The sequence below is a fragment of the Hemibagrus wyckioides genome, linkage group LG18 (genome assembly GCF_019097595.1).
Source record: "Hemibagrus wyckioides isolate EC202008001 linkage group LG18, SWU_Hwy_1.0, whole genome shotgun sequence".
In the NCBI taxonomy this organism is placed as follows: domain Eukaryota; kingdom Metazoa; phylum Chordata; class Actinopteri; order Siluriformes; family Bagridae; genus Hemibagrus; species Hemibagrus wyckioides.
The window spans coordinates 15903061-15931050 of record NC_080727.1 but is presented as its reverse complement, the minus strand read 5'-3'; the positions used below and the strand labels follow the sequence as shown (position 1 = coordinate 15931050).

Sequence of the window (27990 nt, the reverse complement as noted above, 5' to 3'; positions counted from 1 at the left end):
CGGTTGAAGCCTCGGTGTAATTGGTTGGAGGATAATAACAGTCATGAGTATAATGACAGTAGCTGATAATTAATAGAGACTAATAACGGTGGCGAGAGAGGAGCAGTCTAGTTAATTAGCAAAGCCAAACAAACGCTTGAGTGGAGGGCTTCAGGAGTGTGCAGTGCGCAGGGCGTGGATGTGGATATAGACGTGAGAGATGAGGGGCTGAAAGCGTGATTTGAGCTCCAGGCCACTCCTTCCTGATAGAATTAGACTCACTATTAGACTCTGTGTTCTTCCAGTGGACCCAGATTGCTCCCTTAACCTTATTATCCTCTCCATGGCATCGACTGGAGGAGACGTTTAATGCAGCTCTGTTCCAGCTCTCCGGCCATCTCGGCTCTGACCCCCTGCTTCTGCCATCGATCCATTTCTTCCTGACTGAACTCAGAAGAAACAACAATTAGAAACTATGTTTATACAAAGAAGGCTGCATTATACTGACCCCCATCTGTGGGCACATTTAACATAAGAAAGTTAACAACACAACCGTTAATCACCTCAATAACCTGTTTAAATTAACATACACACACACACAATTCCTTAACCAAGTTAGTTATATTTATATCCCAGGATGTTTTTGTGAAATCAGGTTTAGTGCATTTAAATATATATAGCTGATGGAAATGCAAATTATGAATAACATTTTCAACCTAATCTTTTTTTTTGTGCATAAATTCTATGCCAGTACTTGAAATTTTGTAAAAAATAATAGTTTGTAAACCGTTTTTTGTCAACAGCAATTTTTTTCCCACTTTTTCAATAACAGAACTGCACAAAAATTGGTTAGAAACATGGTTTGAATCACAGTTTAATTCTAAAATACTGGCGTGTTGAAATTTCTGTTTCAAACCCGATGTTTTCATTAGCGCAGGTCCCAAGGTTTAATTCCTTATATCATGGCAATTTGCCTACAGTTACAATTTTGAATTAATGATTTAATTTTTTGGCATGTCAGAAAAATTGCCATGCCAGCTTTTGTCCATTTATAGTTACATTTAATGGAAGACAAGTGAGTTTTTGTTATCACATTATAGCAGCTATAAACAGTCATTCTGTCACCAGTCTCTCTTTTTCTCTCTCTTGAATAAAAAACTTGTCATGTTACTGAGAAACTGCAACACATAATCCTCTTTCTCTAAAGACTCAGTATTGGGGAAACCTTAAAGGTACATCTTTACAGGTCCTGACGCTAGAGAGAGGCTACGTCCATAAGCCTTTTACAGAAAATTTTACCAATTCAAAAAAATAAATTGATTTATGTAGACGGTTCACTGCACAAGTCTCTGTGAATGCGGCCAACTACAGAAATGACATATTAGAACGACTGCATTAATATAAACCTGTGATTTGCAGCTGCACTGCTGTCAGAGGTGGTGTTATCGAAAATTACACCACAGCGTGACTGAATTCTTGAGTCCGGTCAGAAGGTATGCGTTACTTTTGTTTAACCGCATGCTTCTGACAGTAGTTCTGTCAGCAACATGAACAATAGGTTAATATTCATTTTAATACTTTATTGTTTCTATAGTAACTGCTGATTCACAGGGAAATGTCACATAATCTAAGAGAATAAATGAATATTAAAAAATGTGGTGATGTGTAACAAAGTAAAATGCGTAACTGTTGAAGGTTAGGTGACATTTATTTCCCAGCATGTCTTCAGGGCAGAAGAGATTCTGGCTTCTATGTAGAATGACAAAGTGTGAGAGACAGAAAGAGAGAGAGAGAGAGAGAGAGAGAGAAGACGGTGGTGAGGAAATGATTATTACTGCAATACAAATTATAAGAACTAATTAACAACAAGAACAATAAACCATTAAAATACACTACATCTGGAATTTCCTTAGGGTTCTATCTATCTATCTATCTATCTATCTATCTATCTATCTATCTATCTATCTATCTATCTATCTATCTATCTATCTATCGTGCTGTTATATAAAAATAATACAGACTTAACACCGCAGGTTTATTAATGTTATTGCAGTGTTGGCCTTTGCAATTCTGACACATCCAGAACCTAAAAAAAAGCACTCTGGCCATTCAGACCAATCAGAGTCTACTAACAGTGAATGTCTGTGAGACTGTTGATGATTTGTGGAATTGAGATGAAAACAATCATTTCCCAAATTATCACAAACGAATTCATTTTTTAAAATCCTGCAAGCCAAGGTTGTAGCATGTAGTGATATAATCAACATCTATGCTTTTTTATTTTTTTTTTACACTGCATTCGAGGGTGCATTTGTAGCCTGTGTCTCAAGGGTAATTTGTCCACATCCCATGACAGCACATATATTTAAGAGCCTGAATGGCCGCTGGGAATCCTGTGGTGACCTCAGTTACTCTAGGAAGCCATTTCCCCAATTGATTTCTGCCTGCTTCTTGCCAAATGAGGATGAATTAGCTGAATTTATTTCACCAAGCACTTGACAGGATAAGAAGGAATGTGGACATGTAATCGTGAAAGCAGAAATAAGTAGGGCTTCTTTACAAACCCTCATATTTTCATGTTGGAACAGAAACAATGAGCAGGGCTGACCTGTCATGATGGAGTCTTAGTCCCAGAGTTTGATAACATCCCAAATCTACTTTTAACGTAGTAGTAGTTTGCTCTAGGGTGCCATAACTTTTGTCCTAATGGAAGCTTTAGTCTTATTTGTAATTATAAAATAGTTTTGTTAGTATTGTGTTTGATACCAAAACAGCCCTGACCTGTTGAGGCATGGACTCCATTAGATCTCTGAAGGTGTGCTGTGGTATCTGGCACCAAGGTGTTAGCAACAGATCCTTTAAGTCCTGTAAGTTGCGAGGTGGAGCCTCCATGTTTGTCCAGCACATCCCAGAGATGCTCGATTGGATTGAGATCTGGGGAATTTGCAGGCCAAGTCAACTCCTCAAACCATTCCTGAACCATTTTAGTTTTGTGGCACGCCGCATTATCCTGCTGAAAGAGGCCACAGACATCAGGGAATACCATTTCCATGAAAGGGTGTACATGGTCTGCAACAATGCTTAGGTAGGTGGTAGATGTCAAAGTAACATCTACATGGATGGCAGGACCCAAGGTTTCGCAGCAGAACATTGCCCAAAGCATGACACTGCCTTCGCCGGCTTTCCATAGTGCATCCTGGTGCCATGTGTTTCCCAGGAAAGTGACGCACATGGACCCAGCCATCCACGTGATGTAAAGAAAACATGATTTATCAGACCAGGCCACCTTCTTCCTATGCTTTGTGATCCAGTTTTGATGCTTATGTGCCCATTGTTGCCTCTTTACAGGGGTCAGCATGGGCACCCTGACTGGTCTGCCGCTTTGCAGCCCCATACACAAAAAAACTGCAGTGCACTGTGTATTCTGACACCAGCAGATCTGTATATCAGAACCAGCATTAAATTCTTCAGCAATTTGAGCAACAGTAGCCCATCTGTTGGATCGGATCACACAGGCCAGCCTTCGCTCCCCACGTCCATCAATGAGCCTTGGCCGTCCATGACCCTGTCACCAGTTCACCATTGTTCCTTCCTTGGACCACTTTTGATAGATACTGACCACTGCAGACCGGGAACACCCCACAAGAGCTGCAGTTTTGGAGATGCTCTGATCCAGTCGTCTAGCCATCACAATTTGGCCCTTCATCAAACTCGCTCAAATCCTTACGCTTGCCCATTTTTCCTGCTTCTAACACATCAACTTTGAGGACAAAATGTTCACTTGCTGCCTAATATATCCCACCCACTAACAGGTGCCATGATGAGGAGATAATCAATGTTATTCACTTCACCTCTCACTGCTCATAATGTTATGTCTGATCGGTGAACATCCACACTGTATTCTGGAGACTCTATAAAAACACATCCTCATCCTAGGTCACTAGTACGAGGACTAATGCCATCAATAAATCGTTTTTTGAAAACCAGTCTTTTATATTATTGGCATTAATTAAAGAAGCCAAGCCAACACAAGCCTATAAAATGAATGAAGATTAATAGAACGAATCATTCACTTATGACCTAAGAAATGGCACCATATAAACGGAGGATGGGCTGCTCAGTCTGTTTATAGCTGCAAAATGTATAAATATATAAATATAAAAATATAATAAATATCAGCTGATATTTATATTGTATTGATATTTTATTGCCATAGTAGTGAGTCAGTATAATTTCCCCTTCTGTTTTCACGCTGATCATTTCGAGTTTCTCACATCTCACATCTCACAACATTCGTTTTGTGGGCATTGCTACCTTTGTATGAGTATTAGTCATTTACAGCTGATTGGAACGCATCAATACACACAAGCAAGTATAACTAAAATCAGTGTTTTTGAAATTTTTGAAATCCAATGGAAATGTTTAGTTTGGTTTGGTTTGGTTTACGCAAACATTTACACGCAGCTTTACTGAGAGATTGACAAACTTTGGCCATGGCCCAGTGTTAGTAAATATTTGTTAAGTACGGACCAGTTAGATAACAGGACTAACGTTATGTCAGTGTTTTTGAACTAAATGTTGCCTGAGTATTGCACCTGACAGACTGAAGACTTGCTAGAAAGGTTACTAGAAATTCATACAATGTTCTGCTAATTATTATTATTATTTTTTTAATGTCTGAGTCATGTTTTAAAACAAGCAAAGCAGCATTAGTTCACAGCTTCCTGAACATTGCAGGAACCATGCAGTGTGTTTTTTTAATGCAGCCTGTCAGAGACGCTGCTGGACGTTCTGATAACGTAATAATAAACAATTTGCTATTTTTATTCTCGGCTGGCTAGAAGTCTATCAGATATCCTACGCTCACAGGTTTTCACACATGCTTTAATCACGCACGTGTTCCTTTCATATTCCGTGTTGACGGATGAATAATTTGCACACTGTTCCAGAGTAAAAGCACGTTTCCACCACGTTTCCTGTGTGCGATGCCTCCTGTGGCAGCGCTGCAGCTGGACCAGAGCTGCCTATGGCATCATTTTACACCTCGTCATGCAGAGCAGACTGCAGACTTTGTGGGATTTCCCTCTCGCTCAGGTTCTCTAACAGATGCTTTCAGAGAGAAAGAGAGAGCTTTTCCTCATCTCTCCTTCCCTTTTTTTTTTCAGCACCTTGCACAGTGAGTGAGTGTGTGAGCGGCATTAATCGGACTAATTAGGCACCCTAGTTAGCTGTGGTGGCTTTTGGCACAGGAGGAGAAGGGCCATGACTTCACCACCCCCTGAGAAAGCTCGTTTTTTATCACCTCTCTCTCTCTCTCTCTCTCTCTCTCTCTGTCTCTGTCTCTCTCTCTCACACACACACATATATATATATATATATATATATATATATATATATATATATATATATTCACACACACATAGGGGGAGGTGGGAGGTGGGAGGAGGATGCAGGGGCGGCCATGATGCACAGTGGGGGGAGCTCTGCAGAGAGAGAGAGAGAGAGAGAGAGAGAGATACGCAGGCCCAGTGCACACTGACATTAACACACCCAGAGGAAGCAGCACAGCGAACGAGAAGAGAGGAAAGGAGTATCCTCATCCATCAGGCAAGATGCTGTGGAGAATAAACCGACATAGGTAGATATTTTTCCTCTCTCATTTTTCCACTCTACCTTATTCTCCCTGTTTTATTCAAATCCATATTGTCCTTTTCAGCATCTGTTTCTGCAGCATTTGAGCAGATCTGGATATGGAAAAAATGCTCTGCCCTCATGTATAATTAATACCTACACATTTATACATAGTATATATCAGCGTGCATGATCTAAAGCCGTTAGCACTCACTTCACTGTGGATCGCATGGCTCGTGTTTAGTATTTTGTCTCACGTCCCATCGATCTGCTCAGGGGATCAATTCTCGGACCCTTGTAACTTGAAACGTTTCACAGCATCTGTTGGGTTGTCATGGTTACATAGGAAACCACCACGAGAGAGTAACACTCGGGTCTCGTATTTTCTCAGCGCATCTTTTGGCTTTGTCAGCTCTACATTTTTCTAAAGGGATATTCGTGCTGGTGTTCACACCCTCTTCTGTGTGGAGTGATGGAGCCTCAGGTGTATCGTCAGATCAGACAAAATGAAACGTATGCATTGTTTCTTGATGAGTGAGAATGTGTTTGGGGTCTGAAGTTTCCTTCTTTCTGATTGGTCTGAAGGTGTTGATTAATTTTCTGTAATCCCCTCGTGGTGTAGACTGGGTTATGTTAATGCACTTATGCTAATGTGGCAATTCTATACTGACAGAATTAAATGGATTAAAGTAAGACGCACGGTTCCATTTTCTTTAAGGGGACATTTATTTTTTCATTAATGGAAGGTCTGAGCTTTCTAACATCCAGAGGTAAATGTATACTGTAAGTGTAAGAGAGTCCTCCGGTCAGAGGAGTTTGCACATTACACTTTCTCTGAAACATGGCAAACTTGTTATTAGGAACTAAAAATAGAGGTTGGTGAAGGAGCGACTCTTTATAGTTGTTCTGATGCAAGTGATGACAGGAACTAATTTGTTTCACGGTCATTCCACAACATTATAAACGGATAACATGTTTTTTGGGAAATCGCTGTGGTAGAAATAACAGACTTCAGGATGTGCTATTATAGGAAAACCGCTTTATGACACCACCCCGTCTCTCAGTATTTTAGTCAACATTCACTGTTATCTAAATCACTTCAGACCTTAAGCCACACCCCCTACCTCTGCCCGAGTGCCCTACACTCACCTGAGGTAGGACGTCATTCAAGTGTAAAGACTTATGTTTCCTCTTTGGCCTTTTGTCCACGTTTAATTATTGTCAGAATCTGTGTGCAGTCAGTAGCAACGTGTGTAAATATTAGCAGCCTTCGTAAAAAATAAATAACACATATTGTGATTTTTTTTTTCTTTCTTTTTTTTTTTTTAGCTTATTCAGACAGGGCTGCTGTATAGTTTCAATCCCAAAAATAAAATAAAATGCAAACATTTTTTAAGTAATATAATTTTTATTTTTTGGATTACCAATGCATTTTTTCTGGATTTAAAAGAAAATTTAAAGATAAAAAAAATAGTCACCATTATGATTTGTTGTGAAATGAAGAATTCTTCTGAAAGGATAGTTTGCTTTATTTTGTCCAATCCTGCTATTTATAATTCTAAAAGCTAAAGCTAAATTATCATTGTAGTCTTTAGATCTGAAACGTATCCCAGCTGACTGAATTTAGGATATGTATGTTTAGTTTTTAAACAGAATTTGTTGCTTTCCTACCTAGCAACAATGATATGGTCTAATAATAATAATAATAATAATAATAATAATAATAATAATACATTTTAGCAGGCTTACTACTTAGGATTTTGTATAACTGCTATTTTTAAATATAGTTAGCATATTTATACCTCTGACACGGCTACGTTTTCACAGTGACAGGAGCAGAGAGACAAAAAGAGAAGATTTACAGACAGGAAGCAGATGGATGGAGACGAGGTCATGCAGAGTCACGCACTGTCATGAGAGTCTGAGATTAAAGGAATAGTTCAGCATTTTCGATCTTAAAATCTCCGCATTGCATGTGTAATTACTACAGATAGGATTGTTGGATCTATAAATTCTGCAAAAGTAGCAACAAAAAAAAACCCTTTTCCCCCCCAGACTCACGTATAGTGTCTAAGGGACAAATGTTCCATTGTTCAACGTTTATTTTAAATAAATTTACGCCAATTCATGTAACTTTACATGAATACGTGAAATTGCAAGTAGAGGATTCTTCTTTAGACACATTTAATTGCTTTCTTTTGCAGCAGTACTCGCGTTCGACGCAAGTGTCTTGGCCCAAATCTTGACCCGGTAATTTTGAAAAAACTTCAGGCTCCTTCAAATAACACACAGTTTGCTTTCATTTTTGCAAAATCATTGATGGACTGTTAAGTATCCAGGACAAATTTTTCCTTTTTTACCCGATTTTGGAGTCAAAATCGATTACTAGAGATGGTGATGGTCATAGTGATGTGTCTGCATGTGATGTGTTTTAGCAGTATATAAAACAATGTTACTTACTCTTCCAGATAGAGAAGTCCTAGTGGTGTTTAGATACAGAATCACCTTCTCCCTGCGTCTGAGGTAGCAGATTTCCACTGAACAGCCCCAAGTTAATAAAATACTCATCTGAAAATTCAACTAACAACCAAAATTACACCAACAAACCGTGCTTGCTGCTGAGAAGCTTCTACAATAGAGCAAGACGGGGCAAGACATAGACACTCATGGTCCACTTTTTTAGAAACACCTGCTCATTTATGCAGTTATCCATCAGTCTCTAGAGTTTATACAGAATGGTGTGAAAAATGAAAAACATTGATTGAGTCACTGTGGGTTGAAGATTAGAAAAAAAATATCACCTGGCCTTTTTCTAATCTCAATGAGATCTTTTGCTGTTACAGCTTATCCATCCCTAGGGCTGATGTTTTGTGCATACTGAGATGCTTTTCTGGTTGTAAAGATTGATTATATGAGTTCTATCAGCTCTGACCAATCTGGTCATTCTCCTCAGATCTTTCTTAACAGCAAGGTGTCTCATCTTGTAAACATTTCACTCGCTGGATGTTTTTTGTTGTTTGCACCATTCTGTGTAAATTCCAGAGACTTTTGTCTGTGAAAATCCCAGATCAGCTGCTTCCATAATCCTCAAACCAACCCTCCTGGCACTGAAAACCATGCCGCAGTTAAAGTCAGAGATATCACTATTTTCACCCAGTTCTGATGTTTGATGCAAACATTAACTGAAGCTCTTGACCTGTATCTACATGTTTATTACGTGTTGTGCTGATGCCACATGTAACTGCGTAAATGAGCAGGTGTTCCTAGGGGTTAGGGTTAGGTGTTCCTGGTTACAGGTGTTACAGGTGTTACAGGTTACAGGTGTTACAGGTGTTCCTATTGAAGTGGCTCTGTTTTACAGAGCATTTAATTGTACAAACACAAGACTAGTTTAGGATGTGTTAGTAAAATTTTTAAAATTATTTTACCAGAAAGGATGAATGATAAAAATTAAAAAAATATCTGCTGTGATGATTCCCTGTTCCGGATCATCCGAACCGCATATTTAATTTAGCACAGTTTTTTTCCCCCCACACCAGATGCCCTTCCTGATGGAATCCTCCCATACTATTCTTGGTTTGGGCCCACCACTGATAGTTAACCCCTCAGTGGCTGGGTTTGGTTCCCTGCACAGGAATCAATCCCAAGGCACTACTGTGAAAGTGTGGGATACTTAAACTATTGTATTAATGTCTGTAACACAAAGGGACAAGTACTATGAGTATAACATAATGTCACTCTCTATATCTGTCTCTGTTTACTGCTCTAGATTTATGCATCTCTGTCTGTATTCAGAATTAAACTGGAAGTGGGTGTGCTCTAAACCAAAGTTTTTTTTGTGTCCAGAAATATTGCAAATCGTTAGAAAATAAAAGCAGGGCAAAAGACTTTAGTCAACTCCTGAACTTTTACAGTTTCTTAACTCCAGCTCACTTCACACAAGTTAAAAATGAACTCAGCCAAACACCCTGTGGATCTTTCTATCTAATGGGACTGACTAAGCTAAACAACTTTCATAATAACGGCATCTTTACCAAATCAGCAAAAGGGTGTTTATAGTTTACACCAATAATGTTTTATTAGATTTAATGTATCTATTTACTGTATCATGGTAGATGAGGATCTGCTTCGAAGCTGCAGCGCACAGTAGTGCTAGTAATCATGTTAACCAACGCTTTATTTCCATGAACGTCATACTCGTGCCCTTTATACAAGAGCTCACCTTGTAAATAAAGACCTCACGCTTGCAGGATATTGTGTCCCTTTGGAAAAAAAAAACCTTTGTGGAGAAGAAAATAGTACGTCTAATATTTTCAACACTGAAACCGATGTATTTGGTTGGTTAAATTTTCCAAAATCTAAAGTAACGTAATCCACCTTGACCCTGACTGGGCAGGTAGTAAGGAGCGCCACATGTTTATGTTCATGATCATGATCTTTGTCACGCAGGCTTTTAATCTTCTTGTTTGAGGCTGTGTAGCCTGAGAAGGAAAGGAAAGTAATAACCTCTGTCTCGTTCAGATGCCCTTTTTTTTCTGTTGCTTCCATAGTTTTCCCTTCCTGGCAAGCTTTCAAAATAAATAAATAAAAAAAAAATGGTACGCCTCCTATTTGTATCAGGTTAGAACACTTTGTTTGTTAAATCTGAATAATATATTTATATTCGTTTATATCCCTGACTGGTATAACAGCACTTTAGATTTCAGGGGCACTTTGAGGTTAAAGCGTGAAGTGAAGTGAAACTGTCTGAGAGCGAGACTTGTTGAGAGAGTTTACTTTTTTTTCATGTCCCCTCGTGTGGGCGTGATGTTTCAGACATTACTGGAGGCGGCCGGCACTGATGGCAGCTCTTTTCTAGATCTCCCTCATCCTCATTTCCACCCTCCTCCTCCTCCTTCTTCTTCTTCTTCTGCTTCTTCTTCTTCCTCCTCCTCCTCCTCTCATGTTGCACTCGTCCTCGCTCGGCTGAGCTCAGATGGAGCTGATGGGAAAGGAAGGCATGCTGCATGTCTGTTTCTAAATCCCACGCCGTCTCCTCGTAGAGTCTCGTCTCCCTCTCCAGAGACTCTCGCTAAAGTACAGCACTAATGTAGACGACACACTTCTGACTAATCCTAATGCCAGCACTGTTCCCTGAGCAAAAATCTCGCCACTTAGCGCCTCAAATACGATCATCAGGCATGCACATACGCTGAGATGTATTGGCAGCCCTTTGAGAAAACTTACAAAATGTGTTTAAAATACAATAATTCCAATGTTCCTAGACAATTCATACAAGAAACCAATGTATTTATTACATTTATTACATGTTGTTTGCTAAATATGTAAGAATTATTGGCGCCCTTAAAAGACAATGGGCAAAAATGAATGCATAAAATAAAAATATATCAATTTTTTTTTTTGCAGTTCTTACCTATTTATTAATTTATTTAAAAATCGTCTTTGTATGAATTTTAACACATCACCTGACTGAACCTGTTTAAGACGATATGTTTAGCGTGCAGCTGTCAGTATTTCCACATGGCCCCCATCACACTTGAGTAAATGTGCATGATTTCAGCCAGCAGCTGTAAGCTAGAAAAACTGTAAGTAAACATCAGCCCAGCTGTTTGCTCTCATGGCTATTGTTTCCACCTGAAGAGGTTTCTATAGCAACAGCACACACACACACACACACATGCACGCACACTGATGATGTACATGGTTACTGGTTGTTGTAAAGCTTTCTGTGTCATGAGCCCTGAAGACTTTGTCCACCACATGACCAGCACTTTTGTCAATTTGCGTGTAGATTTTTTTGGTGCTCTGAACCTCACAGTGAATAAAACTGGATGTGAAAATCGTCCTGAGAACCGTTTCCGGCATTAAAGAAATAAATATTAAAAATATTTGTACTATATTTAAGGTTTCAGGTGCTTAATTTACCGGTGAGTGCTGTATTTTCATTATTCCACTGAAAGATTGTGAGTAGTTGTATGCCATGCTGGTGTCACAGGGGGACAGTGTTAGCATGGTTTCAGTGGCATTTAATCGAAGAAAACCTTTGAATTGGAGGAAAACGCTCATCATTTGAATAGGAGCTAGCTCATAAAATATTCTATCAATTTGATTTTCCAGCAATGTTCAGCCTAAGATGAGAAATCCAGTGTCAAGACAAGAAACAGACCCTCAGTCCCTGAATGCAAAGCGCCTATACGACTCTGTTAAAGCAGAGACTCAGCTCAGCTAACTAGAAATATTAGCATGAAAGTTGAACCTGATCTGTTTGAGCAGACCGGACAGATAAGACGGTGGGAGAGCTGGATGAGTTAATGATTAAAGCACTGCTGCATTGATCCTTTTAGGTAGAGATGAATGGAGGGATAAATCCCACTTCATCAATCTCAGCGGGTAGTCAAATATGGGAATGCAGGAAGTGGAAAACATCTTAGATTATTCGCTATTCCATCAGCTGATGCTTCTATCGGAACTTTCTGACCAAGCTGCACTGACGATTAACAGAACAACAAGGACGAAGTGGAAATGCGATACCCCAAATATGAGATTTGCAAGCCTTTTTTTTTTTTTTTTTATTCCCAGTGTTAAAAAGGTTGCAATTACAGACAGTTCAAATCCATTATAAAAAGTGACAGAGCTTATGGATGTTTGTTTAAGGGCAAAACCGAAGAAGCTAACATTACAGACGTGTCTTTTGTGTCGGTTTTTTTTTTCTCCAACAGGAAACCGAAGTGAGTGAGAGGAGGAAGAGATGTCAGCTTCTTGAGCGCGAGGTGAAGAACAAGATCTCAACATGCCAGAGTTTAGTAAGTTTAATCAGCTTGTCTCTCTTACAACACTTTCAGTGTTACTTTTCAAGTTTCAGTGTGGAGGCGTGGTCAATTCCTCACAGACCCAGAGCAGTTCGCATTGCAGCGTCAGGGATTTTTGTCAAGGCGGCAGAAACAAGTGCAGACTTTTATTTTTGCAAAACGAAGAGCGTAAACCAAAAAGAGCAAAACATACAGATGATGAGGAAGGCAACGGAAGGCAAAGCAACATGAGTGAGACTGTGAGACACAACGTCATGTGACATACAGTGGCTGATAAGTAATGCAGTCAAGGGGCCATTTCGGCGTAATGATGGCATGCAGGAACATGTGACGAGGTTTAATAGGGACCAAGCTTCTTCTTCTTCTTCTTCTTCTTCTTCTTCTTCTACTTCTTCTTTTAGGGGTCCAAGCACTTAAGGTGACTCTTCAGGAACTCATAATACTTAAGGTGCCTCTTCAGGAACTCATAATAACTTTTCCACAAGAAACATAGGTTACAGAAGATAATAAATCAATAAATCAATAAATAATAATAATATGGCCATCAATGTCCAATCAGCTTGATGTGACTTCAGATATGTTAAACATTATGCTCTGCTATAACAAGCAGAGACCTGAGCACTATTTGTGAAATTGTGACCATTTTCTCTGTTGAATCATGTTACAATTCATCTAAGAATAAATATTAACACAGTGCCTGGAAACTTTAACTGTAGAACAAACATACATAGAAAGCCATTATAGCTATAAAAGTTTTCTTTTAAAATAAATGAATGAAAATTGAGCATGTAAATCAAGACTATCATCTGTTTCATAGTAAATTAATGACAGTAAAGTGTAGCTCCTTTTTGCAAAGACCGTATTAAACTAAAAGTCAGTTACTCTCCAGTTGTTCTGTAGTAAACTCAAATACGCTCATCGTAATGTCCTAAAATATCCAGGACCCAGATTTGCTGTGGTAATTTTATTTAATCCCCATCATGCCTCAGAGGTGGCTTAGAAGCGTACATGTTCAGGACAACAGCATGGATTAAAAACGACACACTGGATATCAGAGGTTGTTGTGGCAGAAAGGACTCTGGGAATTTATTGTTATGTAATATCAACCAGCCTCTGTGGTCGGACACAAAGTGTCCTCACATTAACCACCGGTCATTTATACCCAACACCTCGCACATATATTGTAATAGAGTAACATCCGGCAGCAAGGTTGCCAGGTCAGTGCAAAAAAGTGCAATCTGAGCAAGGCCAGATGATCTAATATTTCATATTATAAGATATTTATACACTAAATATAGGTATATTTAGCCTATGTTTAGACACTTTTATTTATTTCAAGCTCAAATAGTATCTAAGGTATTATATGTTTATTAAAACTATTATATACAGTATTATTATTATTGTTGCATTTGACACTACATTTATTATTGACTTTGGAATGAACTTTCAAACAGGACACAAATGAGCACGAGGCTTAGGGACATTATTTAAGGACACAGCTGTAAATTCTCAACCTTCTGCTCAGGAGGAGAAGCATTGAGTGTCTAAAGAAATGAATTATCTGTCGATTTTACAGCCTTTTAAAGCTGTGTGAAGATGCAGCTGTGTCCTAAGCCAAAATTGACTCTGACCTCCGGGTTCAGATGTTGATTGAGCGACAGCGTAGGGGCTGAGCTGCATACATATGTGCAGGCTGCATTATATTATTAGACCCTGTGTTGGTGGTATAATGCAAACTTGCAGAAATGTGACGCTTGGCCTCCTATATGAAGCACAAATCTCAGAGGGAGGAATAATGAGGCAGTGATTTACCGCGCTGAGGGACCATCCACACAGCTGCTCACTCAAGACTGTGACTTTATCTTTGAGGTTATTACAGCTCCTATATTATGGAATAAAACATTTTTCAGCTGTTTTTTTAATTCAGTGCTTAGAAAAAATCTCTTTACACACTCTTTGTGTGCGTCATTCACACACAACTCGACTCATGGAGTCGGCTCTTTTATGTGAATGTTTTCGTGAATGCTTTTGTCCTCACCTTTCAGCAGAATTCTTACCCAGAAACCTAGATGCATAAATTCATATACATCATCATCCTGGTGCAGGATTCATCGATTTCTGATGTTTTATTAATTACATGAAAGCATATCATTAGTTTAATCAGTTAAAACCTTTGTTTCTTGCCCATGCAGCACATGAGTGTTGTCTTTGGGCCATGTTTAGAATGCTGAAACGTGATATACTTCCCTCAGCCAGAAGAGACAGAATTTCCATCACTACATGCCATTTCAGTAATGTGCTTGATCTAAATTATGCGGTAGATTCATTTGAGTAACACAGTGGAATTGAATTGTAGTCATCAATACCAGATAGCTCTATAGAAGATGCTCCATTACATAAAGAAACAGCTGGAGGCACACTATAACTGTTTAGGGCACTAGTGTGTGATTTGGGATGATATATACAGAACTGTAGTGAGCATAGGACAGATATACAGGCAGGCAGACAGACAGATTGGTAGGTAGAGGAGCCAGGTCACACTGCTGTCCAAGGCAAGCAACAAACAGCCTAAATCATTAATAACATCATCATCATCATTAATCATTTCTGCTTCATGTTATCTCGTAACGTGTGCTTCTCCCTAAATTTCACTTTTTTTGTTTTACTGAAAAGCTGGAAATTACCAGCTGTGACTGAATCGGCTCTATAAACTGACTGAACTCAACTGATTAGCTAGAGAGAAGAACGACTTTGTCTAGATTCACTCAAGGGTTGTGGATCACTTTCACCATACACACACACACACATACATAATCAATACAATTTATGAAATGAAAATACTGACTCGCACCGGGAGCAAGCAATAACAGAAACAATAAATCCTAATTCTGTTCCACATACACATAAATCTCTCCATCATCTCTGGTTTAAAGCTTATTTTGGGGATGCTGTTTCCTCTAAGCGATCTCCCGAATCCTCATTTCTCAACCAGAAACCCGATTTTAAAAATGCTTCTCTGTTCGTGGAGGTTCTTTGCAAGCTAATGAATATTAATGAAGTCTGCTTTATGAATATTAACGACTAGGGGATGAGTTAGAGAGGTAAAAAAAAGACACTTTACAACAGTTTAATAAAAGAATATAGACTTCATTTTAGAGTAAAAAAATGGCTAGAATATATGTTTCAGGTTTCACTTAGGAATATTAAGGACCTTTAAACTCTGTTAGATGCTCTTTTTCTTCGTCTTGCCCCTTTGTTTCTGTACCCTTTTCACTGTAAAGTGCAAAACTTAATTTTAGCTGAAACCTGAACCTTATATGTGCCCTGTCTCTGTATGGGGAAAAACAAGCTTTATTTCTCTGTGACTGTGTGTATGGTTAAGCTGAGCTTCTCTGAGCATCTGCAGGAATGAAGACCATACCTGGAGCTAAAGCTCAGCACGCAATGTCAGTCTCAATTACTGTCTCTTTCTGCACATGTTTCTTAGCATGAAATTATTCATTTTTGGTTGTAAATACTGATTAAACAGTGGTTTATTTGTAAGTGACATTTTTGCAAAAGCAAGTACATACTGTAAACAGTTGACATTCACATGCTGTGAACAGACTGTAATGATATTCTTTGGGAGTACGACAGTTACAAACACAGATCCGAGTAAACAAACAAACAAACAAACAGAAATAACTAAACAAAATAAGCAACAGCCTCTCTGCCTCTCTCTCTCTCTCACACACGCACACACACACTCGCACACCTTTTTATATCTTTTCCTTCTATTAAACTCATACACTGCTTCTATGAGGCTTATGAATTTACAAAACAAATCCTTCCTTCCTTCCTTCCTTCCTTCCTTCCTTCCTTCCTTCCTTCCTTCCTTTCTTTCTTTCTTTCTTTCTTTCTTTCTTTCTTTCTCCCTCCCAGGTTGTTCTCTATATCCCTCATTCAAAATCTTTTTCATGTGTTTGTATCCCATAAATAAAACCCTAGTAAATTTAAGTTTGCAGTAGAATTTCTCTTCTGTTTCAGTTCTACACACGTCTGCAACAGTTTTGCCTTTAAACTTTGAGAGGCAGAGCCTAGGGGGCGGGACATAGGACTGATGTCCATTATGTCTGCTGCTTTAACTTCGGAGCATGCACCTAAATGCTGAGGTTTTCTTTATGCTTGTTTAAGTCAATGAAGAGTTGAATGTGTCCTTGAGGCAAAAACATTTTTGACTGACTTTCATTAGCCTCACAGCATAGCTCCAGTGTAACATTAAAATAAGTAATAAGTACGTAAAGAAATAAGTAAAAGTCAGATCACAGACACATTTGGACTAATCTGAGTAGATTTGATTTTTATTCCTGAACTATTTCTTTAAGTATTTGGTGGTCTGACGTGATGGAACATGACGTCCTGAACGTTCCCGGCTGCATTCTCACAAATAAACGTCCTCACAGGAGAGGTGTGCCAGGCCATGTTGTGTTCAGTGTCCTGGTGTACTGAAGCTGTCATGTCAGTGCTGATGCTGCAGCTGACACACAGAGCGGCCCATTTCAGTCTGATGATCGTGAGGATGCCTGACAGAAGCAGGGCAGATGATGCACTTTGACATGTGAAGCAGTCAGCAGGAGACAGGACACTTAGTCAGAGCTGAACGACATTGAATGGCTTTAAAAGTCCACTGTTAATCCACAAGCTCCTTAAAACTGTGCTCTGGTCTTCAGTACTAGCGGAGTGTCAGTCACTGATGTTAAAGCTGCGTAATATTATAAGACAGACGCATACATGGTCATTTGAATTACAATATAGTTTTGTCTTGGTTCTTAATTATCATTTTATAACAGATGAAGTAATGAAGGAGTCAAGCCTGAGGCAGTGTCTCCCGCTGAAGTCAGCACCAGCAATGGGTTGAAATGGTTCTATATATGTATATATATTACCATTAAAATGATTTAGTTTGTGTAACGTTATGGAACCTCACACCTCGATCATATACAATTCTTTCAAAATCCCTCAGCACTTTATCATTCACTTTCCTTTTTTCCATTTTGTTAAATATTATTTTTTATATTTATCATTCTTTATAAAGCACTTTTATTTACATGGCATATGAAGTGGTGCTTTATGAGTAAACATGTATTTTCTTTTAAATCTTAAAGATTACTCTTCTCTGATAATAATAATAATAGAAGTAATAATAAAATTGTATTATCATAATTATAATTTTTTTTAAATATCCAGTTTCAGAGGCAAAAGAAACCCCCCACAAAGTTGTTTTCAGCCCAAACCATTAATATTAACCCCAAAAACAGTGCTCTGAAGTTCATGGTGATCAAGTGATGATTAATTAATACACACTGCATATTAAATGACCCCCAATCACTTTAAACAGGTATTTACTGGATGTGACTGGATGCTGCTGATTTTTTTTCTATCATTTTTTAATGATTCCTTTCCTGATTTCAGGCAGCGTGAGATGTGCATGATGCCGGAGAGTGGTGCATTGCTTTTAATAGCTCTCTTTCTCTCTTGGCACATTAAATGAAGGGTGACAAAGTGGAGCTCATTTGTAGTTTGTGCAGGCTAAAGGGATTTGTGCCCTGGAGGAAATGTTAGCTTCAGTAAGCCTATAAGCCAGTAAGTCTGCTCCTGTATTATAGTTTGGCCTGTTAAGTGTTATTAAGGGCATTAGTAAGGTGGTGTACAGTGCAATAACCAGTGCTGTTGCAAGGTCCATTATAAAATAGGTCACAGTTATGGTCATTATACTATATTTAATTGAAAGTGGGATCCTAGGGTGTGGCAGCGCGCCTCCTGATTCTAACAAGAGTTACATTACATGGGCAAAAGTTTGTGGACACCTGACTATCACAACCAGATGTGATAGGTATTAATATGGATTTGATCCTGTTTTTTCTGCTATACCTTATAGCCTTCACTCTTCTAGGAAGGCTTTCATCTGGATTTTGGAGTGTGGCAATCAGCCACAGGAGCAAGAAGGTCTGGTGTGCATGTAGAGTTCATCCAAAATGGCCTGAGCTCAGTGGGGTTGAGGTCAGGGGTCTGTGCAGGTCAATCAACATCTTCCAAACCATGTCTTCATGGAGCTTGCATTGTGCAGTTTGGTATTATCATGTTTGGGCTTCTTAGTTCCTGTTAGGAGAAATCATAATCCTGTAGCATATCAAGACATTCTGTACAACTGTGTGCTTTCCAATTTGTGGCGGTTTGGGGAAGAATCACGTGTGTGTGATGGTAAGGTGTCCACATACCTTTTTAGGAATAAAAAAATCCATCAATACAATTGTGTTACATCACTAGGATACAATTATGACTACACAAAAAATATAAAGCTGTGGCATCATTTTGTGGTTCAGTGATGTAGAACCCAGTGGTCTTTTGTCACTATGTACACAGTCTACTGAATCAGAGGATCTTTTTTGGATTAGATTGGAAGAATTCCCATTTTCTCTAGGCTTCTTGTGCTCAATGCATGCTGAATTCATCACCCCTTGCTTTACTGCACTGCACAAGGCTAATCTTCTGCTTCCTGTTTCTATCTGACAGAAGCATGAGCTCCAGCGGGCAAAACAAGAGAGGAAACGCCTCAATATCCAGCTGTTCAGTCACAGCCTGAAGGCGGAGCAGTACGAGGAGGTAGGACTTCATCAACAGATTATATGTCTGATTTTTTTACTCAGCTCTTACAAAGTTTCATGTGGCTTCCACCGCATCCATATAACAAAATCTGACACCACGGTCCGATCGATAACCGCTAATAACCTCGGCCTGATGTGAACTCAAAGTTTGTAATCCTAAGTAAGCAATATTTTCAAATGTCTTCTGTAAAATGAAGCGCAGTCTAGCGAGTGAGTCCCAAAGCGCTTGACTTCTTTCTTTTTTTTTATTGTTAATGAGGTGTTCATTAAAATGAAAAAACACACATCTGTGACACATTTGCCTGTTGTGAAAATGTTACTTAACCCTTTTCTTTAATTAAGACTGTTTATACATATACAGACAGGTCCATAAATATTTGTTTCCAGACAGATGAATAGTTTATTTTAACTGTTTCCCACGGTATATTAGTGATGACTAAAAAGAGTGCAGACTTCCGCTTTAATTCTTGGTATTTGCATTCTAATCAGGTAAAAAGTATTGGAATTACACCATGTTTTGTATGCGCCCTCCCCCTTTTAAGGAACCAAAAGTAATTGGACAAACTGACAATCATAAAAGAAACTTTTGATACAAATCATCTGAAGTCTGGAACAAATAGACATCACCAGAGTGATGCTCTGCCTGGCCGTTACTGCAGCTGTCTTCAGTTCCTCCTTGTTCTTTTTTGGTGTTTTCCCTTCAGTTTTGCCTTCAGCAATAAAAAATCATGCTCAGTTGGATTCAGGCTAGGTGATTGACTTGGAAAGAACATTCCACTTCTTTGCCTTGGGTTGCTTTTGAAATATGCTTCAGGGCATTGTCCATCTGCACTGAGAGTGGCGTCCAATGATTTTTGAAGCGTTTGTCTAAATGTAAGCAGATAATATAGCCCTATACACTTCAGAAGTCATCCTGCTGCTATTGTCAGCAGTCACATCCTCATAAATTTAATGGAACCTGTTCCATTGGCAGCCAGAAACATGACCAGGCCATGATATAAGCTGAAGACGCTATGAATCATATACAGTTCTTTCCCTTCGCCATATTCTTCTGTGCTTTTCATTCGGGTATGAGTTGATTTATGTTTCATCTATCTACAGGATGTTCTCCTATAACTGTACAGGCTTTTAAAAAGTCTGATGTGGTCTTGCTGTTTTGGGGGCTTATCAGTGGTTTATATCTTGTGGTTTACTCTGGTGAAGTTTTCTCTTGATTGTTGACTTTGGCACAATTATGCTGACATCCTGAGGGATGTCATGATTTTGTCTTTATCTGGGAAAGAGTTTCTCTGCCATCCATCACAGTTGTTTTGAATGGTCTTCATGGTGTTCTTTTGGCGTTCTCTTTGGTTCCTGATCACTCTAGTGCATTCGTTGATTTTAAAAATGCACCAAATAGTTGATTTTGCCACTCTTAATGTTTTTTGCTATCTCTCTGATAGTTTATTTTGATTTTTCATCCTTGCTTCACTGACAGAAACAACTTTTTTGGACTTGATATTGAGAGTTAACAGCATGAATTCCAAATAGATTTGAAATATAGATGGCTTACTTGTAATCAGCTGTAGAACTTCCACATACAATGGTGCTCAGCTCATATATTTCATTGTTGTATATGTATATTGTTATTTTTTTTTATTTCTAATAATGTCTGTCCATCAACGTTGCTGATTTGTCATATTTTAGATCTAAAATCTTCTACCCCATATATATATATATATATATATATTTTTTTTTTACGTCATTTCCATTATAAATACAGAATATGTAACCAGCCACACTTCTCTTTTCTCTTGCGCCTTCTTTTGCATGTTTCTCCTTCGAATACATATGTATGAGGATGTGAAGTCCAATTCTTGCATCTTGCCATGTGCAGAATGTGAATGAATTGCTTTCAATAATGCTCTCAAGCAGTTTAATAGATCCGGCCTTCAGTCCGGTTGTTCCTGTATGCTGGCAAGATTGTCTCTTTTGAAAATATTCAGTGCAATACTGTGAGATTCAGGGGGTTTACATTTACCTTCATCTTCATCATCATCATCCTGGCTGCTATTTGGATAACTTCTGGTGGCATTCAAACTGAGACCAGTGTCTTCTCACCACTGACAACGGATAACACTCTGAGAGCAGCAGATTGGGGCTCCGTCCATTAATGGTGTTGTTATCGCTGGTGCTTTTTGCCAAGTGGCCTGGCCACGGCTTGTCTCTCTCTCAGCGTAATCCCTATCCTGTTCTTCTTCTCTCTCTGTCCAGTGAAAAGGAACCATCTGTCCAAACCCCAGAGTAGTGCCGAAGATAAAATGCCTGCTGCTCAATCAGATAGTGACTCTTGCCCACCCTGCCTCTCGTTTGCTCTCGTTTGCTCTCGCCCCCCCCATGATCAAGGACTCGTTACAGCATATGGGTGAGGTGTTAACGATACGGGGCAGAGAGAGTAAAAACGCCCAGGACAGATGCACCCTGACATCAGAGCAGACATTTTCTCATCTGCCACACTTGGATCGATGTGAGATACAAATCGACTCATTTCTTCAGTCCTGCTTTGGTGAAATATATCCTGATAAATGAAACGGAGCGTGTCTGCCCCCTGAGTGATTCTGCTCCAGAGACAACACAAATTACCGAGCTTCTAAACAGGAATGCCATAACATGTCAATCTACAGTCTAATCTGAAGTCTAAGAACCGGTGTCAGTGCTCATTTAGCATTTCAAGACAAACAGACAAATCTTCTGCACTTGCACCTTTTTAAAACTAGCAGGTGGTAGTGCTCTCCATGAATATTCAGGGAAAGGAAAACAGAAATTGGTATGCACCGAGCTAAAAACTCGGTCACCTTCTTCCCGTTCCGTGCCGCGTCTGATTTACGCCACTCATGCACAGTGCAGTTGAGCAGAAGATTGAGCGGATGGAGTAGTGACACTGATGAGGAAAGTGCCTTGGCTACAAGATGGAGTTATGACTGTTTGGATTGTTTGTAGCTCTCCGCTTACTGCTGCCACCTCCTGGTGTGGAGAAGGTGCAAGTGCATACATCTATTTTGCTGTGCGCTGTCATCTCTCATTTTTCGGTCCAAGTTGCTATAGGAACTGTACTTGCATATGTATGAGAGAAACTTTTTATGACTCACCAGACAAAAGCCATTATTTATGTCTATGACATGCAATCCGACACAAACCATACAGCATGTAAAATGCAAATATTATTTAATAAAAACCTGTTTAAAGGTATATTGTTAAGAGCTCTTTTTACTATTTGTAGTATGTTAGAGTGTGGAGGTTTCATGTTTTTGGTATGTAGTTACATCATATCACTATGTAACTATGTAATTAGGCTTTTATTTGGGTTATCAATTTAAAACGTATATTCAGAGATTTAGGTGAATAAACCATTCCAAATTATATTAGATTATATGATTTTATATATATATATATATATATATATATATATATATATATATATATATATATATATATAAATGCACTACCAGTCAAAAGTTTGGACACACCTTTTAATTCAATGTTTTTTGTTTAGGGATTTATATTCTACATTCTAGAACAATACTGTAGATTTCAAAACTATGAAATAACACACATGGACTTAAGTAATCCATATGTAATGACAACAAAAAACAGTCAGTTGTTATTTTAAGACACGAAGGTCAGGTGTTCATTTAGAGTTACCAGCCTCAGAAATCACCAATTAACAGCACCTCAGATTAGAGCCGTGATGAAGGCTTTACAGAGCATCAGTAGCAGACATATCTCAATATCAACTGTTCAAAGGACATTATTGTGTATTTCGGCCGCCATCAGCATTGTTTTACAATGTAGAAAGAAATAAACATCAGAAAAGACCATGGAATTAGAAGATGTGTCCAAACTTTTGACTGGCAGTGTATATATATATATATATATATATATATATATATCATAAAGATTTGGTAGTGTTTAAAACAACAAGATAGGGCAAATAGGGCAGGGAATGTGGGACATGGGTATAGGGGGGCGTGACCCTATTTGAAGGCACAGATGTACTATAGAAGATGTTTGTTTTTTAAAAACAAAAATTGTTTAAAAATTTTGATTATTTCCAATTTACATAAGCCTCATAGTTCCATGCAAAACTGAAGAAGCTAACACCGCTGATTGACTACAGCTAAATTACAGTTAAAAAAATGTGGTGGCACATAGCATTAATTTTCCTAAAATTCCACTTTAATCTTTGGTGCATCCCTAACTGTGTATCTTCATTATGGTCTTATATATCTCTGGGTCTAGACATGAAGAGTGTAGTGCAGGAAGTGCAACTTCTAATAAATGACCATGTCAGGAAGATTAATGATGTTTAGAAGTAATAGTGCTTACGTCTCAGAGAGTGTGAACAGCAGTAAGTTTTCATTATTCGTGAAAACTGCCGAATCTCTGCTGCTGAATCAGCTACGTTTTGGTGGAGATTTTCCCACCATGGATTTTATTTAACCGCTCAGTTCTTTGATTCTTCACTACAGTAACGTAGCAGCATCAGCCACAATGCATGTAGGCACACAACAGTCTGAATGAGAGCTCCGTAAATGCTCTTTCTTGCTTCTCTTCCCTGCTGCTTGTCATGTAAAGGTAAAGTCAGACTATGAGCAGCTCAGAGCGACGTTGGCGAGTGTAAGTGAGCAGAGGGACACGGCAAGACGGGAAAAAGATGAGCTCCGAGGCAAACTGGAGGATCTTGAGCAGGCCCTAAAGGTGAGGAACCTTAGGAATGTTCACTAGTTCATCAGTAATAATGACAAGTGGGTAACATTCAGGAATAACTCATTTGACAGGCATATATTTATTCATTCAGATCTTTACATTGCTTATTTGTAACATACGTGTTCAGTTGATCAATTTTCAGTAATAGGACTTTTCCAAAATTATTTATAGCTTCACCAAATTATAAACATATTGTAATATTGTTTGTAGTAAACCTCTAAAAGTCACTGTGAATGGATTAAATAAAAATCACAGTGGTAAAACTAAAGCACCAATATTTCGTCAAGTGGCAGCATAGCATATGACTTAAAAAAATGTATATAAACTATAAATTTTATATACTACAGTATATTTTCCAGTCTGCCCTTTTCCCATTTTTATTGCAATACCTTGAAAAAAAAACACCATTTAATGCACATAAAACCCATCACTTAAACATGGGAAAAAAGTGGAATTTTATGCATCCAGTCATGTATCCATTAAATCCATAACTTTTTCTCTCATGACTCAGTCAACCTACACCATGCTGAACCATGTTTGGTAATCTAAAAGGATTAAATTATACACATTTGTACATAAATTTAACGTAATCTTTATGTTTTTGTTACAAAACCTTATGTATATACGAATCATATAATATGTATGTAATATGTCAGTCATGACAATTTGATAAGCTTATTAAAAACTAGCCACAGCATGTCATTTTTCCTACCTCAAAATGTTTCCTCAAACTTCCTGTTTGATCACACCCGTTTATATATTAGTTGAATTAAGTCATGTTATTTCTGTCAAGCAGGTCCACTGCAAGGACACAGGAACAGAAGTCTTTTTTTAGTCACCAGGCCAGAAAAGAAGTACTTTAAGTTTAACGGTCACAGTTCACCTGATCTACTTGAATTCAAGTGTAGTACTGGAGTACTGAAGATAAAAGGCTTTAAAAGTAGTTGGATTTCTATTTTCCTTTTACATTGAGGAAAAAAAAATCATGTAAGAAGTGTTTATCTTTTCCACACGAGTCATTATTGATTATGTAATAAAGAGAATGATGGAGGGATGATGAAAGGGGACAGGACAGTGATTAAGAGGAAAAGCAAGTCATTCGTTTTGTTTTGTTTATGATCCATTACCTTCTCAATGCTACTTTTAGATTTTTTCTTTTCGATATGGAGGAAGAGGTCTGTTAATCGAATGGCTCTCATTCTTGGTTTCTCATTATTTAATGATAATAGATGGTATGGTGATTAGAACATTAATTTAGAAGCTGTGAGATCTATAATGTACAGCGGAGTACATTTTTAGTATCTTATTTATTAAATATGCTGAAATGTACTCTCCAAGTCAGCAATTATGTAAAACTGTGTGTGTGTGTGTGTGTGTGTGTCAGTGAAGCTTTACTTCTCCCTGAGAGGAAAAAATAAAGTTGAAAGTCAGAGCTTTTAAGCTGCTTTATTTTTCTAAGCCTTGCAACTCATTTCACAGACTTAATTCTGACTTTGCTTCCTGTTCCGAAGTTCACTTCCTGTTAAGTTTAAACTTGTTCATAAGGCTTTCACCAAGTCTTTTATGAAGTAATGCTGGATGATCTGTCAACTTGTTTATAATGGTGTGTGGTGCTGCTGTAGTAAAATACAACATAGAGTGATGAGGCATTGTGATGAAGCAGAGTTACTGTTACCACTCCAAAGTTATTTTCCTCTAACAGCATGTGTTTTATTCTTCAGGAATTTTTCAAGAAATAATTGTTTTCGTTGATAAAAACAAGCCAAAAAAAGTACTTTTTATCCATTTATAGTTACATTTAATGTTGAAGAGCATCCACAGAGCAAGTTCCAGGTATCATTTATGTTATAGCAGCTTGATTTGGTATGCAACTGTTTCTTTATGTCATTTCCGCAATATTTGTCTGTGCACACACTGATGATTTTTTGCCAGCTTCCATATAAACCCTGAAAAATCCTTATTAATATTTTCTGTGTGTGTGTGTGTGTGTGTCAGCGTATGTGCGAGGCTGCAGAAGCAAGGCAGCAGCTGGAGGCAGAGCATGAACAGGCCCTGGAGAACCTCAGCTCCACACAGCAGGAGATCCAGCTTCTGCGAAAGGCATAGAACTGAACACGCACACACACACACACACACACACACACACACTTACAGGATAATGCTTTCCTTAATGAGAACCAGCAGCATCTGAGTTTATTTTTTCTCTCCCCAATTTGGCCACTTGCTGATTCCCACCCACCAGCCAGCTCTCCCCTAAAAAATGACAGACACCAACCAGAGAGTGAAGGCTAACACGTGCTTCCACTGACACATGTGAAGCCAGCCAAAAAGCATTATTTTGAACTGCTACTCATGCTGCATCACAAAAACCTAACACACGCAGAAGAAAGCACTGTCAGACTTCTTCTGCATATGCAAGCTTACAGGTGCTCACATTTGGCTAGTATCACTGTGATGTGTGACACAGAAGCAGGAAGAGCAGTGAGTGCTCAGTGGTTCAAGGTGCCGGGTTACTGATCAGAAAGTTTTAGGTTCAAGCCCTAGCACCATGCATTTGGTCTCCTGCACAAGGCCCTTAACCTTCTCTACCCCAGGGGCACTTTATCATGGTTGACCCTCTGCTCTGACCCCAGCTTCCTAACATGATAGGATTTGTTCAGGATGGACAATGTTGCTGTGTTGACACTGAGAGAAATTGGACTAGCAGTATTGTAGCTGTTTTTGTTACAATTGTTTTCATGCATTCTTAAACATTCTTAATATTATTATTACATTTTATTCATGTCCTCAATAAAACAACAAAAACTGCGTAAAACACACACACACACACACACACACACAGAGACCCAATTTATGGATTTATATCATCTCATATTAAACACACTCAGCTCCACAGTAGATTTCTCTCCTATTTACAGTATGAGATTAAGCTTCATGTCATCTTGGAAGGTGAACATGATCTTGTCATCATTTAAGCTATACACAGTAATCTAATCTGTTCATTATTAGTCCTAGGCTATGTGGCACATCCACCATATAAGTCCGTGTGATTGAGTTGTTACTATAGAAACTATAAAGTATAAGAACAAGTGCATTAATATAAACCTGTGATCTATGTTACAGCCAAAACATTCAGAGCAATCAGAAAGTGCTGTTATGGAAACCCCTTCAGACTCAAGGATTTAAGAGCACTGTGTGATAAAAGATATTGTTGTGTATAGATATATGAAGCTATATGTTGTGCTTTGTTTCCAGGCTCAGGCTGAGGCTGATAAAGAGCATGAAGAAAAGGTTCATCTGCTGAAGGTAAGATCGTAAACCTCTAGATCATCCTTAGGAATTATTTCCTAAAATGAGAAGATTTATCGCATGCATCACGTCTGTGGGAACTGTGGGTGATTAGCAAATAACATTTATGTGAATGACATCAAGTGCAAAGTCAGGAGAGGAAACCAGATACAGGTTTTTATGTGTGCTAATGTGTGCTGAAAGTGTAAGCATTTAATTCATTTAATGTTGAAGAAGTGTTCTGTACCAGAGTGAATAGTAGTGTGGTTTTGTTAATTAGATGAATTACAAAAGGGAAAGGAAGATGGTTGAACAGTGTGTTGGGTTATTTTATAGGTCAGAAACTCAGCAATGGAAATACAAATCCAGCAATGGTGCAGGTATTTCATTAAATAAATGATTAGATAATTATTTAATAAAGCAGATGGCAAAAAGCCATTCCAGGGTGAGTGTTGGAGTTGATTGATCATGGCTAAAGGAGTTTTTAAGCATGCTGCTAAGTGGACTAAGACCCTTTTAATACACACATCCAGTATACCTTGTATGTGGAAGCAGTCTTGGAGCAATTTACTATGCATCCCTACAGACTTCTGCATGGTCTTGGATAAGATATGACCTCGTATAGTTCTCTTAACAGATGTGCTAAACTGAATGAGAGGCTGATGATAATGATGATGACAGGAAATGACACAAATAATGATGTGACTGTTTATCAGTTGGACTATCTCATCCTTATAAGCATTATATAAATGGTTATTGCATGTAGGCTGTGCAGTTTAAGACAAATAGTCCATTAAGGAGTGAATGGAGCAAATCTTTCCATGTCAGCTTAGCAAGTGTATTTCTTATCTGTGTTGTGTTTAGATGATTAGCATATTTATGTTATATAATGT

General features: G+C 38.4%; 1 protein-coding gene across 7 annotated transcripts in view; it reads left to right on the top strand.

Moving 5' to 3' along the window:
- Window positions 1-27990, top strand: part of rimbp2a (RIMS binding protein 2a) — a 66434-nt gene that overhangs the window by 16804 nt on the left and 21640 nt on the right. For all 7 annotated transcript variants that reach the window (XM_058416078.1, XM_058416075.1, XM_058416081.1 and 4 more), the window contains 5 exons: window positions 12330-12413; window positions 18972-19061; window positions 23678-23800; window positions 25805-25909; window positions 27065-27115. In XM_058416078.1, coding sequence (XP_058272061.1) covers window positions 12330-12413; window positions 18972-19061; window positions 23678-23800; window positions 25805-25909; window positions 27065-27115 — 453 coding nt within the window. The remainder of the gene's footprint in view (window positions 1-12329; window positions 12414-18971; window positions 19062-23677; window positions 23801-25804; window positions 25910-27064; window positions 27116-27990) is intronic.